Raw genomic sequence first — 18,280 nt, forward strand, 5'->3', positions numbered from 1 at the left:
CCAGAACAAAGAGCACAACATCAATACCCTGGCGGAGACAAACAATTTTGTGTGGGCCTACAGCATAGACAAAGGGCAAGTGAGGCAGCAATGAAGGCGGATCGGAGAAAGATCACTAAAGGAACAGAGACTTATTGAACAGTTACAATGTTTGCGCTGGCTCGTTCTGATCAAAAAGACCGGGTCACAGGAGAGAGCGAGGACAGGGAAATGCAGGTGAGGGTGCAGGCAGAGAAAGCAGAGAGGCAGCGGGCATAAGCAAAGGGCTAAACCAGCACCAGGAGGGGAGCCACCGTATTAGCAGGGATAGCTAGCACGGGAAGACAGGCAGTAAGGGGGGCCATGGTGCACTTCTTGGCATGGAGGGAGCGCCAGGCCAGAGTGGGGGTGGGGGGCAGGGGGGAGGATGCAGGGATGAATGGGGGAGATGCAGGGAGGGTGTGGATGGGAGGGCAGAGGGGTGAAAAGGAACACGTAGGAAACAGGACGGGAAAAATAATTTGGTTCTCGGATTGGCTTCGGCGGGAGGGAGCAGGCCAAGGAAGCAAGCTGGCACACAATCAGCCACTTTGGAGGGTCCCTAAACAAAGGGAAACCTGGAGTGCAGGGCGCATCCACACGGTGGACACATAATTGGAGGCCATGTTGGGTGCCCTATGGACAAAGGGAAACCCCGAGAGCAAGGGCCTGGTCTCATGGTGAGAACATTTTGGACGGCCCCCTAACAAAGAAAAACCCCTAGTGCAGGGTCCTGTCCACCAGGTAAGTATGGTTGATCCCGCAGGAAGGGGGGGGACACCCCCCACCAGGATTATCACCTGGAATGTCACAGGACTCTATGGCCCAGTGAAAAGGTCCAGAGTCTTTGCCCACTTAAGAAATCTGAAAGCCGACATAATCTTCCTGCAGGAGACACACCTGAGTGAAAAGGAACGACTGCAGGTAAGAAAGGCTGGATGGGACAGACGTCCATGCTACGGGATGAGGGCCAGGGGAGTAGCCATATAGTTTAGCAAGAGGACGAGGTTCACTGAGATAAGGAGGGTTACGGACCAAGGGGGACGATACGTCATGGTCAGCGGTGTCCCAGACGGGGCACCGGTGGTGCTGGTAAATGTGTACATGCCCAATTGGGACAACACAGACTTCACAAGAAAGACCATGGCGGAAATCCCCGACATTGACACACACCAACTGATCATGGGGGTGGCGACTTCAGCTGTGTATAGGACCCTCTGACGGACCAATCAAACCCCAGAATGGGGAAAAAAACAGGCATGGCTAGGGAATTGGGAGCATTTATGGAGCAGATGGGGGTGGTGGACCCATGGTGGTTTCTACACTCCGGCGAAAGGGAATTCTCGTTCTTTTCGCCAGTGCACAAGATATACACCCGGATCGACTTCTTTGCAGTGGGGAAATCGGTGCTTCCAGGAACAGCAAGGGCGGAATATTCAGCGATAGTCATCTCCGACCACATTCCATACTACATGATTGTGAGGTTGGAGATGGATCCAGCCCAGTGCCCCACATGGAGGCTGGACACGGATCTCTTGCCCGATGAGGCCTTCTGCCAAAAAATGTCAGAGGCCATAGGATAGTACATTACTTATAACCAGATGGGGAAGTCTCACCTTCCATGTTCTGGAAGGCACAGAAGGCTGTCATCAAGGGAGAAATTATAGCCTATAAGATAGGTAGAGACAGGGAAGAGCGGGAGTCAGGCAACAACTGATTGACTTCATCCTGGAGGTCGACACAAAGTACTCTGAGGCCTCGACCGTAGAGCTCCTGATGGAGAGGAAAAAGCTGGACTTTAAACTCCTATTCACCAGGAAAGCAGTACACCAACTCTACCAGACACGCGGGAGCCTCTACGAGCATGGAGAAAAGGCTGGCCACCTACTAGCTCACCAGCTGAGAAAGCAGGCAGCCATGAGGGAGGTAGAGCAGGTAAAGAATAGCAGAGGCAGACTGATAACTAGCCAAAAGAGGTCAACCGGGCGTTTGAGACTTTCTACTGAGGACTGTACACCTCCGAGTCCCCCAATGAGGGCGCGGCGTTGAACTGGACATGCAGTTGTGGGGGATGATAGGCGGGATGAACTGGAAGCACCGATTGGTCTTGGAGAGATCGTGGAGAGCATCAGCTCCACGCAGGCAGGGAAGGCGAAGGGACCCGACGGTTTCCTGGCGGACTTCTATAAACAATTTGTGCTGGCCTTGCCAACGCCTAAGGGATATGTTCGCAGACTCGCTAGCAAGGGACACTCTGCCTCCTATGCTAAGACAGACCACGATTTCGCTGATACCCAAAAAAGACAAAGACCCGACGGAATGCGGATGATAGAGACCCATTTCGCTGCTTAATGTAGAAGTAAAGATACTCGCGGAAGTCCTGGCCAAGAGACCGGAGAACTGCATACAGAGGGAGTCGCAGAGGATCAGACGGGCTTTGTCAAGGGTAGGCAGCTAACTGCGAACATCAGGTGGCTGGTGAATGTAATAATGGCCATCCCGGGGAGAGAACACCAGAGGTGATCATCTCCCTGGATGCAGAAAAAGTCTTCAACAGAATTGAGTAGAAGTACCTCTTTGAGGACTCAGGGAAAACATAGGCCAGTGAATTGTGCCCTTTCTCAGCCCAATACTTTTCTCTGCAGCAAATGCGGCAGAGGCTGTCATGCCATAATGGGGCTCATGAGCCACGCCAGGCAATGGTTAACACAGAGCTGACTAACATAGCGCAAGACAAAGGCTGCCACTGCAGTTAGTTGAACAGGTATTGGCCTTTGTTTGACTATCTGGCTTGCTCATAAACATTGTAGTGGATTTGCATTATTTATTCAGTATCTTGGAGGTAAATGGCTTATGTGGTTAATAAATTCTTAATAAAGATTGACAATCATGTTAACTAATGACTTTAAAGGTTTCAGTTATCTCCCTGATCTTATTTAACAATTTCTGTGGTTACAAGAACCTGTTGAAAAGGAAACAAATGTAATCTGAAACAAAACTCTTGAAAGGTGTAATAGATCCCTCACTAATAGTGGCTATGTCAATAGGATGGGTAACTGCAATGCAAAACAATATACCGAATAAAGATACTTAAGTTGGTTTTATACTTGCACTTACGATTTGTCTATTTTCAGGAAAAGGGAACTTTTTACATTCCTATTTTTTCTCCCACTTTTACATTCAGAAGGAGGAGCCAGACTGTGCAGGTATCAAAAACTTCACTTTTATGCGAAGATCATGGACATACAAATGCACATACGCAAGTTCCCGTTTCCAATTTTCAAAAGGTCATAGCATAGCATAGCATAGCACAGTACAGCACAGAACAGGCCCTTCGGCCCTCGATGTTGTGCCGAGCAATTATCACCCTACTCAAGTCAAAGTAATCACCCTATACCAGTAACCCAACACCCCAACCCCATTAACCTTATATTTTTTAGGACACTAAGGGCAATTTAGCATAGCCAATCCACCTAACCCGCACATCTTTGGACTGTGGGAGGAAACCGGAGCACCCGGAGGAAACCCACGCACACACGGGGAGGACGTGCAGACTCCGCACAGACAGTGACCCAGCCGGGAATCGAACCTGGGACCCTGGAGCTGTGAAGCATTTATGCTAACCACCATGCTACCGTGCTGCCCCAGGTCAAATCTACTTGTTCCAGCAATAAGGGGATCAAGGGTTATGGGGAGAAGGCAGGAGATTGGGGATGAGAGAAATATCAGCCATGATTGAATGGCGGAGCAGTGTCGATGGGCTGAGTGGCTTAATTAAGCTCTTATGTCTTCTGGTCTTATGGTCTTATCAAAGTATGATAAGACACTAAATGATGAACACAACCCAAAACATCAAAACAGATTGAAACATGATGACAGCACTGGAGGCCACAATTGAAGAAACTGAAGTCACAGTTGATAACACATGGGTGAAGACCTTGAATTAGATTGAATTTTCAATAATGAAGAGCAAAACCAAAACATATCTTGGTACGGTACATTGAGATACGTATAATGTCCTCAGCTACTGAACAGCCACTACCCCTACCACAGCCTTTCCAACACATGGTGGGTCCGCAGCAAGACATCAATGAGAGGTCTGGAGGAAACAGTTTGAAAGGTACCAAGGATTTGGATACCAGAAACACTAGGTACATTTCCTTATATACGTAGTTGGACCCATAACTGCTGATGTCCTGACGAAGAGACTTTGGCATTTTATGACAAGGTTATAAGTACCTTAGATAAGTACTTCAGCCCGAAGAGGGATCTAGTAATAGGAAGAGCAAGATCCAACTATAGGAGACAAAGGCTGGGTGAATCCACTGATTCCTTTGTAATAATTATATTGATTTCCATGTACTTGCTGTTATAGAGCCTTAAAGCATGAATTGATTTGCGAACACATTCTAATCAGCATGCTTGGTGATGTTGTGTTGGATATGTTGCAATCCAAAAAGGATTTAACCTTAGAGGAGGCCGAACAGCTTGTGAGGCAGTGAGGAAGGCAGAGTTTGACAGCAGAATTGGGGTGTAATTCGGGGAAACTTCAAGGCTTGTGAGGATTGATCCAGTATATTGGCCTAAGGTCGGGAGACCTGCCCAGTGAAAGGCCCGCAAAAAAGCCTTTCAAAAATACTGAAGGGGCAGTATTTAGTCTGAGATTGTGTCCTCTGGTTCTAGATTTTCCTACAAGTTGAAACATTCAGGGGCTGGTTTAGCACAAGGCTAAAGAGCTGGTTTTTAAAGCAGACCAAGGCAGGCCAGCAGCACGGTTCAATTCCCGTACCAGCCTCCCTGAACAGGCGTTGGAATGTGGCGACTCGGGGCTTTTCACAGTAACTTCATTTGAAGCATACTTGTGACAATAAGCAATTTTCATTTATTTTTTCATTTCACATCCTCTCCCCATCCACTCTATCCAGGCCTCGCAGTATCCTGTAAGTTTCAATAAGATCCCCCTCGTCCCGCTAAACGGCAACAAGTACAGGCCCAGAGTCCTCAACCGTTCCTCATACAACACGCTGTTCATTCCAGGGATCATTGGTGTGACCCTCTGGACCCTTTCCAAGGTCAGCACTACAATTGACTTGAAACAGTTGGTATATGGTTTTACTTGACATTATTTATTAAGAACTATTGACAAAGACTTCAGGGTATGCATATAGTTTCCAGACTATTCTGTGTCTTACTTTTTTTGGAACCTCTTAGTCATCTGACTCTTGGTACCATGCTTACCTTATCTATAACATCATGATCTCATTAACTATCCTGTTAACTGACCATTAATCCATTCCTCTACAATTGACTTTTTTAGAAAATGGAAAGTTGTCAGTGAATGTTTTTTAAAGTCATTTTCCATCTCTTACTGTCACTATAGGGTTGATTATGTATATACAGTGTACATTGGGTGAATGGGCATAGGAGTGCCACAGCTTGGAATGGGGCACCATGAGAGGCCATGGGAAGATGGGGGTGCATCCCTTGTCATGGTAGTTGGGAGCAGCAGGAGGAGAACCATTTGAACTTACCTTTGAAAAGCTTTCCTCATGCAGACTATGATTCAAGGCACCTTTGAGATGCTGGTGTTTCTGGTACTTGAATTAAGACTCTTTGAAAAGTTGACCAATTACATGATAATTGTGGAAGACTAGGCTATGGGATACATTCCAAAAACAATAAAACAAAAAGACCAAAAGTGAATCAATGGTCATCCCATAAACAATGTGTCAACCCCCCCTCCCCCCACTAATGCTCGATGGTATCCAATTCTTGAAAGTGCATGATAAACAATGCCCATGAATTGTGGAACCCTTCCATCCTCCCCCTCAGCTCAAACTTCACTTTCCCGAGTGTCAGAAATTCCAGCAGGTGCCCCCGCCAAGCAGAGGCACAGGGCGGAGAAGCTGACCTCCACCCAAGAAGGACCCGTCTCTGGACAATCAGTGAGGCGAAGGCTAAGACACCTGCACCCGCAACCGCCTGCAGCCCGGGCTGGTCCGACACCCCAAAAATAGATTCTAAAGGCCCTGGTTCCAAACTCACATGTACCACCTTAAAAACCTCCCTCCAATACCCTCCAGCTTTGGGCTGAACCAAAACATGTGAACATGGTTTGCGGGGCTCCTTCCACAATGCTCACTTACATCCTCCACCCCCTCAGCTCATCCTCGCCCTAATGAGGTGCACCCTGTACATGACCTTCAGTTGCATCAGCCCAACCCCACTCCACCTGGACCAACTGTTCCCTGTGCCTAATTTCCCTTTGAAACACTGCTTACCTTTGTTCTGCCATAAACACATTCTAATCTCTTTATGTGCCACTATCAGCACCCTGTTTAGCCTTAATCACTCCATTTACATTCCCTTTGTCTTTCTGTCCATGACAGCTTTGTCAATCTCCACCTAACGCTGACCCTCTATCCAGCATCACTGCTCCACGCTTCCCCACCCCACCCCTATGTTGCTTGTTGTGTTCTCTCTTTAATTGGCTCTGTTTATGGCGGTTAATATGGTCGCCGTCCTTAATTCTAATTATGCTTGCTCAAGAGTCGCCAGGTACCTTTTCGATACCGCCGCAATGTTCAGAACCGAATACTGGTCAAAGACTCGATACACCAGTTAGTAAGTTCAAAATCAATATTCATTTATTTACACACACAGTCAATTATACTGATGCACAAACTCTACTAACTAAACTATCACTACTACTAAAGCCTACACTTAGCTTCGGGAGCCCACTCAGTCAGAGGAACAATGGCTGTTGTCCAGTTCTGAGGCTGCTGGGGCCGAGCTGGTACAGAATAGTAGCTAGGAGCGTCTATCTCGTAGCGTGCGTTGACTTTGGACTTACTTGTTCTGGTGCAGCTGCTAGGCAGGCCTCTCATCGCTGAGAGCCAAGGCCAAGAAGAACGATTCTCTCGGGGCTTCTTATACCCAAACGGGGCTTCGCGCGCTTTTGGGCGGTCCTTGAACTTGCTCCCAATTAATTGGACTGTATCCTGATCATTGGTATCGATTTCCTCCAATAAAGGAGTGGCTGCCCTGATTGCTGGGCGGGCCCTAGGTGGCCGTTGGCCTGCTTTATTCTAGTCTCCTCTGGCACCGGGGTGTCTGCTTTGGTATCGTTTGCCTAAATGTTTCTCTTTTGTCCCCGGAGATGGCTCATCAGTATGCTAATGGTTTTGCAGTATCGGTCTTGTCTGGGAGCTGCAAACTCCAACCAACAGACAAACCTTGCACCTGCTTACTTTCTCAGCATTGTCCATTTTTCCCTTCATTCTCTGCAAGTGTCCATTTTGTAATCGGGACATGGTGGCTACACTCACAACAATATAAAGCTGAACCTATTTCCAGTTCTCTCCTGCTTTGATAAAGAGTCATCCAGATACAAAACATTACCTCCCTTCTCTCTCCACAGATGCTGTCAGACCTGCTAAGATTGTCCAGTATTTTCTGTTTTGGTTTTAAGGGGAACCTAAATAAGAACATGAGGGAGAATGGAGTAGATTATGCTGATGGGGTTAGATGAAGAGAGTGAGTGTTGCCTCAAGTGAAGCATAAATGCCAGCATATACCAGTTTGGATGAAGGCCTTGTTTCTCTGCTGTAAATTCTGTGTTTTTCATGTAGTTGAATTCCCTATAATGAACATTTGATCTGACAGAATGATCTTTTGCTATATTCATAAATTTTGAAACTCTCAATACAACAGATATGAAAATAACTAAAGAGTTTCAATGGCTAAAGATTCTGTAAAAGCCATGAAACAACATCGTAACCAGTGAAAGAAATTACCAGTTGCACCGACCACACAACAGCAGGCATTCAGCAGTTCCTTTTGGAAAGCTGTATTGTTGTTCGTAAAAAAATGCATCTCTGGTGTTATGTTAGTATGAACATATCATAAGAACATAAGAACATCGAGCGGGATTCTCCATTTGAAAGACTAAGTGCCCATGCGGGTCTGAACAGGGGGTGTGTGGTGGTATGATTTGCATAGGTGTCTGCCATTGGTGCAGAACACCGGCTTACCATTGGCCCTGGTCGGTCATGTGCCCCTCGACCGATTGGTTGAAACCAGTCATGTGACGGCTCTCCGATTGGTCGAGAGGCTGAGTTAACCACGCCTCCATACCGAGGTATAAATAGTCTGAACGCCCGGCGGTCATCCATTTACTGTAGTCGACCGCAGGGCTAAGTTCTAGCTTATTAAAGCCTAACTTTTGTACAGCAACTCGTCTCGCGTCCGATTGATGGCTCATCAATTTAATAAGCTAGATTTTTGAAGATGGAGTTCTGGATCAAGCCCGAATGCCTCCGCATCAGCCCGCAAACTCAGAACGCTTCAGACATTTTTCAACATTGGCTGGCATGTCTCGAAGGATACCTGGAGTCTGCAAACAGCCCCCCCACCATGGCACAGAAGCTTCACGTTCTCCACTCCAGCATGGGCACAACAGCCTACGCGATAATCAAGGAAGAGCAAGATTACGATGCGGCCATGCTTAAGCTGAATGGACAGTTTCTTAAACCAGTCAACAGAGTTTTCGCCCGACATCTGCTGGCCACCAGACAACAGCTCCCCGGTGAGTTATTAGACCAATTTTACCAGGCCCTCACTGTCCTGGGGAGGAATTGCTCCTGCCTCCAAGTTTCAGCCACGGAGCACATGGAACTGCTGATCAGAGATGCTTACGTGGCTAGGATGCAGTCTGCCGCTATCCGCCAGCGGATGCTGGAGAAAGACGACCTCAGCTTAACTGAGGCACGGACTCTCTCCACCTCCCTGGAGGTCGCCGCTTTACACGCCCGCGCCTATGTCCCCAGCCGCACTGCAGCGCCCTGGGCCTCCTGGCGCGCTTCCCCACTGCCATCCGCCGCGCCAATCTCCCCCCCCCCCACCGGGCCTTTCCAGGCCCCTCCAGCGCACCGCGCTAATCTCCCCCCCCCCCCCCCCCCCCCCCCCCGCCGCCGGGCCCCTGCGCCTGGCCTGCGCGCCTCCCCCTCTCCTCCGGGGCCTTCTGGGCCCCTCCAGCACACCGAGCAACTCTCTCCCCCCCCGCCCCCGGGCCCGTGCGCCTGGCCTGCGCGCCTCTCCGCCCCCGCTCTCAGCCGCCAAATCGGTCGATGCTGTGCCGCGCAGCGACCGGGGATCTCCTCCGCTGGGCCTTTCCGGGCCCCTCTAGCGCACTACGCTAATCTCCCCCCCCCCCCCCGGCCGCCTGGCCCCTGCGCCCGGCCTGCGCGCCTCCCCCTCCTCCGGGGCCTTCCCGCCCTCCCAGTGCACCGCGCAACTCTCTCCCCCCCCCCCCCCGCCCCCGGGCCCCTGCGCCTGGCCTCTCGGCCCCCGCTCTCAGCCGCTGCGGTCGGCCTGCCGGCACCACTAACCCCGCCCCCAGCAACCACGAGGGCCCCGCCATCTTGGGCCCCGAACGCCACGTGCAGGTCCCGGGCGCCGCCATCTTGGGGCCCCGACTCCACGTGTGGATCCTGGGCGCCTCCATCTTGGGGCCCCGACTCCACGTGCGGGTCCTGGGCGCCGCCATCTTGGGACCCCGACTCCACGTGCGGATCCTGGGCACCACCATCCTGGACTGGCACGCAAGGTTCTTCCAGCACCTACTCGGCCGCCGCCGACGACTATGGATCTTATCTACGGCTCGTGGCCATTGAGCTCGACCAGTCACGTCCACGCACGCTCTCCAAAACGACAACACTGATCCACCTCAACGGCCACAAGACGGGCTGCCTGCTGGAGTCCGGGAGCACAGAAAGCTTCGTTCACCCTACCACGGTAAGACGCTGCGCGCTCCCTGTCCATCCTGCAAAACACAAAATAGGGTTAGCCTCAGGTTCACACCCGGTCCGCATCACCGGCTGCTGCATCGCGGACCTCATGGTCCAAGGGAAGGTTTTAAAAAATTATAAACTCCTCGTCCTCCCTGACCTTTGCGCACCGGCACTCCTAGGATTGGACTTCCAGTGTAACCTGCAGAGCTTGACCTTCCAATTCGGCGGCCCTATACCCCCCCTCACTGTCTGCAGCCTCGCGTCCCTCAAAGTGGACCCCCCCTCCTTGTTTGCTAATCTCACCCCCGATTGCAAACCCGTCGCGACACGGAGCAGACGGCACAGCGCCCAGGACCGGACCTACATCAGGTCCGAGGTCCAGAGGTTACTGAAGGAAGGGGTCATCGAGGGCAGCAACAGTCCATGGCGAGCCCAAGTGCTGGTGGTCCGGACTGGGGGAGAAAAACCGGATGGTCATCGACTATAGCCAGACCATCAACCGGTTTACGCAACTAAACGCGTATCCTCTCTCCCGTATTTCCACCATGATAAACGATATCGCGAAATGCAAAGTCTTCTCCACTGTGGACCTTAAGTCCGCTCACCACCAGCTCCCCCTCCGCGTGAGTGACCGCAGATACACCGCGTTTGAGGCAGATGGGCGCCTCTACCACTTCCTTAGGGTTCCATTTGGTGTCATAAATGGAGTCTCGGTCTTCCAACGGGAGATGGACCGAATAGTCGATAAGTACGGATTACGGGCTACCTTCCCGTATCTTGATAATGTCACCATCTGCGGCCATGATCAGCAGGACCATGACGCCAACCTCCAGAAATTCCTCCAAACCGCAAAACTCCTTAACCTCACATACAATAAGGATAAGTGTGTGTTTAGCACCGACCGTCTAGCCATCCTCGGCTACGTAGTGTGTAAAGGAGTGATAGGCCCCGACCCCGAACGCATGCGCCCCCTGATGGAACTCCCTCTCCCCAATACCCTCAAATCCCTTAAACGCTGCCTGGGTTTCTTCGCTTACTACGCCCAATGGGTTCCCAATTACGCTGACAAGGCCCGTCCCCTCATTCAGTCCACGACCTTCCCGCCATCGACAGAGGCCTGCCAGGCCTTTAGCCGCATCAAAGCGGACATCGCAAAGGCCACAATGCGAGCCATCAACGAGTCCCTCCCCTTCCAGGTCGAGAGCGACGCATCAGAAGTAGCTCTGGCGGCCACCCTGAACCAAGCGGGCAGACCCGTGGCCTTCTTCTCCAGAACCCTCCAGGCTTCCGAACTCCGCCACCCCTCTGTGGAAAAGGAAGCCCAGGCCATAGTCGAAGCGGTGCGACATTGGAGGCACTATTTGGCCGGCAGGAGGTTTACCCTCCTCACAGACCAACGGTCAGTAGCCTTCATGTTTGATAATGCACAAAGGGGCAAGATTAAGAATGACAAGATCTTACGGTGGCGGATCGAGTTGTCCACGTACAACTATGAGGTCTTGTATCGTCCTGGGAAGCTCAACGAGCCTCCTGATGCCCTGTCCCGCGGTACCTACGCCAGCGCGCAGATAGACCGCCTCCGCTCCCTCCACGCGGACCTCTGCCATCCAGGGGTGACCCGTTTCTATCATTTCATAAAGACCCGCAACCTGCCTTACTCCATCGAGGAAGTTAGGACAGTAACCCGTGAATGCCACATCTGCGCAGAGTGCAAACCGCACTTCTACCGCCCTGAGCGCGCGCAGCTGATCAAAGCATCCCGCCCGTTCGAACGTCTCAGCATTGACTTCAAGGGGCCCCTTCCCTCTAACAACCACAACATTTACTTCCTGGTGGTAATCGACGAATACTCCCGCTTCCCCTTTGCCATTCCCTGCCCCGACATGACTACATCGACCGTCATTAAGGCCCTCCTCTCCATCTTCTTCCTGTTCGGCTACCCCGCATACATACATAGCGATCGGGGGTCCTCATTTATGAGCGACGAGCTGCGTCAATTCCTGCTCAACAAGGGCATTGCCTCTAGCAGGACGACCAGCTATAACCCTCAAGGTAACGGACAGGTCGAGCCGGAGAATGGTACCATCTGGAAGACCATACTACTGGCCCTCCGGTCCAGAGATCTCCCTATTTCCCGATGGCAAGAGGTTATCCCCGATGCCCTACATTCTATCAGCTCACTCCTCTGTACTGCAACAAATCAGACACCTCATGAACGTCTTCTTGTTTTCCCCCGGAAGTTGTCCTCCGGATCCCCTCTCCCGACGTGGCTGGCCGCCCCTGGACCCATCTTGCTCCGGAAGCATGTGCGGGTGCACAAGTCCGACCCATTGGTGGAACAAGTCCAGTTACTCCACGCTGACCCGCAGTATGCATACGTGGAGTACCCCGACGGTCGGCAGGACATGGTCTCCCTCCGGGACCTGGCACCCGCCGGCGTGCGGCCTTCCTCCCCTCTACCACAGACCCCCCCCTGTTTTTTCCCCCCAGCGCCCCACCCAGGCCACACCTTCCCCATCAATGGCGTCTCCACAGCCAGCTCGGGTGACGGAGACTGTTCAAGGACCATTGCTCCCGGACTCCAGGACGTCAGCGGAAGCACCACCATCGGCTGAACCGACGTCACCTACTCCACTGCGGCAGTCTGCCAGAACGTCACGGGCCACGAAAAGACTGATCGAATCGATTTAAATTACAACAGCTCCATGGATTTTGTTGGGACTTTGTGTACTATTGTTAATTGTCTGGGCCAGGGCGGCACGGTGGCACAGTGGTTAGCATTGCTGCCTACGGCGCTGAGGACCCGGGTTCGAATCCCGGCCCTGGGTCACTGTCTGTGAGGAGTTTGCACATTCTCCCCGTGTCTGCGTGGGTTTCACCCCCACAACCCAAAGATGTGCAGGTTAGGTGGATTGGCCACGTTAAATTGCCCCTTAATTGGAAAAAATGAATTGGATATTCTAAATTTATAAAAAAAAAAAAAAGAAAAAAAAAAAAAAAAATTGTCTGGGCCAGTGGGAAGCCAAAAAAATGTAATAAAAGAAAAGAAGAGAAAATTTTTGTTCTTTCTCCCTTCCCCGGCTGCTACTCATACCTCCAGTTCTCTCTCCCCCCCCCCCCCCCCCCCCCCCGGCTCTCGTTGATACCCCCCCTCCCCGGCTTCTTTCTCCGCAAGGGGTGAATGTGGTGGTATGATGTGCATAGCTGTCTGCCATTGGTGCAGAACACCGGCTTACCATTGGCGCTGGTCGGTCATGTGCCTCTCGACCGATTGGTTGAGACCAGTCATGTGACTGCTCTCCGATTGGTCGAGAGGCTGAGTTAACCACGCCTCCATACCGAGGTATAAATAGTCAGAACGCCCGGCGGTCATCCATTTACTGTAGTCGACCGCAGGGCTAAGTTCTAGCTTATTAAAGCCTAACTTTTGTACAGCAACTCGTCTCGCGTTCGATTGATGGCTCATCAGGGTGTTCCACGGTCCCAATGGCAGTGCCAGTCCCGGAGAAATTCAGGGCACGACGATGGGTCAGCACTCGTGCCACATGGAATTAATGCAATTCCAACTCACACCTGTGTCGGATTTGCTGGGGTCGGTATTGGTACTGAGAGTCTGACAAGCTGGAGCTGCATAAGCACTCCACTCCCCAGAGACCTCATTCCATCCAAGACGATGCCACCCCGGAGAACAGCCCTGAGATTCGCAGAAACAGAGCTGGAGATATTGCCCGATGCCATCAAGGAGAGGTGGAGAGGTGGACCACCCTGTTCCCTGGGATGGGAAAGTGGCTGCCATCTGCTGACGTCAAATGGGCGTAGGCGCAGATGGCAGAGGCCTTGAGCGCCGTGAGCCCCATTGCACGGACAGGTAGCAGTGCCAGAAAAAACTGCACAAATTCCTCAGGGTGGCCTGGGTGAGTTACCACCTCTGTGCCACTGGCACCACCCCCATCACGTACACCCACACCCCTCCCCCCCTCTCCCCACCCCCAAGCGAACCTGCCAGGTGGACCAGTAGGCAGTGCTGTGTTAGGATAGGCAATCCCCCAGGCAATACATGGTGCGTCACCACCTTCATGCCCACGGCATCACCTCTGTCCCACTCACCCACATGCCTCAACCCCTTCAGAGGGCAACTGCACCTCATCTGCCCCTTACACCCCACCCTGCACCACATGCCAAAACTTGTACTGCCCACCATGCCGGCTTTCCTGCACACACAAGTCACCAGCTACATTGACATAGCATTTGCAGTGCAGAAGGAGGCCATTTGGCCCATCGTGTCTGCACCAGCCCTTGGAAAGAACACCACACTTAGGCCCACACCTCCGCCCCATACCGGTAACACAGCAACCCCACCCACCCCTTTAGACACTTAGGGCAATTTAGCATGGCCAATCCACTAACCTGCACATGTTTGGACTGTGGGAGGAAACTGGTGCTCACAGAGGAAACCCATGCATACACAGGGAGAACGGGCAGACTCCACACAGACAGTGACCCAAGCCGGGAATCGTACCTGGGATGTTGGAGCTGTGAAGCGACAGTGCTAACCACTGTGCCACCGTGTCAGGCTACGGACATCCTGCACTGCCCACTTCCGGGTGTCTTGCACTGTGCATTATCTGTCCCGCCACGAAAAGATGGTCCACAACTGCTGGGAGTGAAAGCAGAACAGAGGGGGCCTGCCGGACCTGCATCCTCTCACCATCACAGAACAGAGGGCGTTGGACATGGCCGGCAGCGTGGGAAAGTAGGCAGATGCAGAGGCGGAGGGTGGCATGGGATAATCAGGTAAGCCCCCAATGCATTGCGATGTCCCTATGGCACCTGAGTCACCCCTTTCCCCAAATCACACCAACCTGTGATCTAACCATCCATCTTGCATTGTGTCATGCAGGTTCACCACCAGACAATGAGGGGCCGGCCAGTGTCCCCCACCTCCAGCCACAACCCTGCGACTCACTGGGAGACAAGGTGAGACCATCCAGGGCCCGATGCCCCCTCGCAACACCCCGGAGCACATGTCTGGGGACAACACTGACCTCTTGCCATTGCTGTCACCGGCACTCTCCACCATCTCAGAGACACTCACCTTGGTCGGGCATTGTAGTGAAGAGTCTCCTGCTGCATACCACACACATGCAGCCGTACATCATGTGGAGGTAGGAACCCCTGAGGGGGCGGATTGTCGGAGGACAGCCAGGTCCCAGGTACGAGCTGCCGTCTAGACAGGTCTAATGCTTTTGGAAAGGTCGGTCCCATTAATGTTGGAGATGCAGGGGCAGATCCGGGGACTACATAAAGGGTGTCAGTAACCATCCAATGGCTGAACTTGTAGTTGGAGGAGTCTAGCTGCCTGCAGGAGCAGGAGGCAGTGCCGACCATGAGTGCTATCCAGGTCAACACCGCATGAGTGGCATCCTTGGCGAAGGCTTTTGGTGCAAAGGTATCGGTAATCGGTCAGGGTGTGCAAGGCCTAGGGCACTCTGTATGGGCGGTGGCTGAGGCACAGGACAGGGCAGCCATTTTACGTGCAGCCATTTTTCAAGGCCGCACGGACATTGTTGCCGTGCTCGTGAGCGTGGCCCAGTCATAATGGCCCATGGCTGCGGGCGTCGAGATCATTGGTCTGGCGCTGGCTCATCTGAGCAAGTCACAGAGGGACCTGGTACGGCCACTGAGTGACATAGCACAGTCCCTCTGCTCCATGGCCATGAGCATGATGACCCTGGATGAGACGAGAGGCGGCCTCCAGGATTGGCAGAGCCAGGTGACGGTGGAGCCCCCGGAGCCCTCTCCAGCTGCAACCCTGTCCCAAGGAATAGCCCAGGGATCACCAGACACCCCGAGGGAGAGGGAGAGGGAGGTGATGGGGGCCCGTACCAGTGGAACCCACAGGGTGGGCGCCGGCGTACCTCTGCACCTCTGAATCCCCGCTACATGTGCCTGACGCACCCAATGGGCAGCAGGCAGAACAGGGTGGCATCACACCACCTGTGACACCTGGAAGACTGCCGCTCCAGCGGACGGCCGTCGGGCTTGTGTGCGATGCACAGGTTGTGCCTACCTGTCCGGGAGCAGCGTGGATGGGAGCTGGGATGCAGTGGGCAGGCAGGGCTTAGTACCGCCCTGTGTTCCTGTGGGGTGGGCTGGGTAAAGGTACCTCTGGTGGGGCATGGTGGCCAGGAAGGGTGGCAAGGGTCATGGTGTATACGTTCACTGTTCGGGCTGCACTCTGCACTCTCTCTTCTGCTCCCCCTGCAGTGGGTCAGCGTCTCCAATGGATATACTGAGGGGTGCCAACACCTGGTGGTCCACTGGTGCACGGGGCCGCACCCACCTCATTTATGGGTTGTCTGGGGTCTGGAGGTTCCTCCGGGGTGCTTGGTGGGTCGGGGGAGAGGGGCACCCATACATCCAGTGGCGCTCTGTACATTTACAGGTCACAATAGGCAGTCGGTGGAGTGTGCAGCTAGATGGCTGCCTTGCTGGCTGTGGCAATGACGGTCCGTACCCAGACATCCCGGTCCCAGGGGAACAACCATGGCCCATCTTCTGGTTCCCCCCTGCTGCTCCCCCCAGCCCAGGCAGTCACAACCCACAACCCAACATCAGAACAACTGGCAGCCCATGGTTGCGCCTTTGGAAACATGTCTTACCTCCATACACCCTCTGCAGCCAAAGCGCCCGGTTCCCGTTTTTAAATACCACAATTGAACCACGCCGGCTCCCTTCCACCTGGTGGAGGTGGAGTATCGCGGGAGGCCGGAGATTGCCGGGTCGGTCCTTAATGATATAATAATGGCCGTTACTGTTCAATTTGCATGTCCACAGCTGCATGGGGTGTAGAATGCATTCATGCCAATATCAAGATGCCGGAGCATGGTGATCCGTTGGGCTCCCGTAGCTGACTTTGATATTCAGCTGACGCGCAATTTTCGTCCGATCGCAATTCAGGCGTCACTGGATGGAGAATCCCGTCCATCCTGTGTGGAATTTAATTTTTAAATGTCAATTATTGTAATAATTAATGTCTTATCATTAAACTTTAATGAAAATCTGAGGATCGGTTGATATTTAAAGTACTGAACTGAAATTTTCATAATTTACAGAAAAATACTATAGCGATGAGAAAAGAAATGTTATGACTTTCTGTGAGATGTAGACACGTCATTTGAAAGTTGTGTTTTAGTTCAGGATGAAAGTTGTTTACGGATTGATATTAATCTCTCTGACACCATCAAAACAAAATATTTATAGGTGAATACTAGAAATGATTATTTCATCCTAATTACATAGTTAATTTGAGAAATAGAATGCCTGTTTGCCATAGGATGCTGTAGGAAAACATTAATTGAGATATCCTGAATCTATTTGTTTTATACTGGCTGCAACCTGCAATCCTCTCAATATAATATACAAGTATTTTAGGTGCTATGGAATGTTATGATGAAATTAACTTACAGTTTTCATCTTTTCATAATGTAAGTTCGATGTTTTCATCTCCCTTTCGGAGCAGCACTACTTGCCAGTTGATTGATAGATGTCGAATTTTGTAGTTTTCTACAATACGTGTTGTTATGTTCGAGCAGTCATTTATAATAATTTTATTGAAAGTAGAATTTTGGATTGCATTGGTTAGCATGTTTATTTTGCTACATCCTTAGGTTGGCTTCTCCGCATCGCTCTTCATCCTGTCAACCTGGTATTCAGCACACTAATCTGCAGGCACTGAAACGTAAAACACCACCAGCCACGGCCTGCTCTGACCATTGCAGGGCAGGACAGGTATATACTGGGGCATCTGAATTGTTATGATATGGCAGGTGCCATGCACTGAAGCCAGGAGTAAAAAATTCATATAACTCTTTTGGAGGTTTTAACTATTAAATGAAAACATTTATTCAGAAAGTAAACTTAAACATGCAAGATTACATTTAAACAGTTACATTACTTGTCCTCAACATTTCCTCTCAATCGTCTTACTCAGACTCACAAACAAACACTTTTTTAGGCAACAGCCAATATAGATACTTGCCGAAAGTCACTCACTGTTCTTATAGGGGAGGTACTTCACAGGGCTTGTCTCTCCCTCTCACTCAACAGTAGAAATCCTAAACTTCAAATAAAACCCTGCTTTTTGGAACAGACAGACAATTCCCTGGAGTTTCTGAAGATGGCTCACTTTTTTTTTACAGCTGTCTCTTAATATAGCACACTGCAGGATATTACATGGCCACTCCCCCAACATAGCTTCCAATCTCTCCTTAAATATGTTTTTTTCTCTTTAAAATCATTGTTCTTATACTTCTTTGGAAGTGACCTTTCCCAGAATATAAAAATTTTCCATGTTTTCCTAATGGCCACTACTTGCGGGTAAAATAAACTTAATAACTTTCCTTTATTCATTTATGATCTTTACCAGTTGCAAATCTCTTTTTTATTGATCTTCGAAATTCATAATCTAA

General features: G+C 51.3%; 1 protein-coding gene across 4 annotated transcripts in view; it reads left to right on the forward strand.

The window, feature by feature from the left end:
- The window catches only part of LOC119977907 (coiled-coil domain-containing protein 81-like), a 233,297-nt gene that overhangs the window by 136,618 nt on the left and 78,399 nt on the right, over window positions 1–18,280 (forward strand). For all 4 annotated transcript variants that reach the window (XM_038819217.1, XM_038819218.1, XM_038819215.1 and 1 more), the window contains one exon: window positions 17,480–17,600. In XM_038819217.1, coding sequence (XP_038675145.1) covers window positions 17,480–17,600 — 121 coding nt within the window. The remainder of the gene's footprint in view (window positions 1–17,479; window positions 17,601–18,280) is intronic.

This window comes from Scyliorhinus canicula, chromosome 14 (assembly GCF_902713615.1).
Source record: "Scyliorhinus canicula chromosome 14, sScyCan1.1, whole genome shotgun sequence".
Lineage (NCBI taxonomy): Eukaryota > Metazoa > Chordata > Chondrichthyes > Carcharhiniformes > Scyliorhinidae > Scyliorhinus > Scyliorhinus canicula.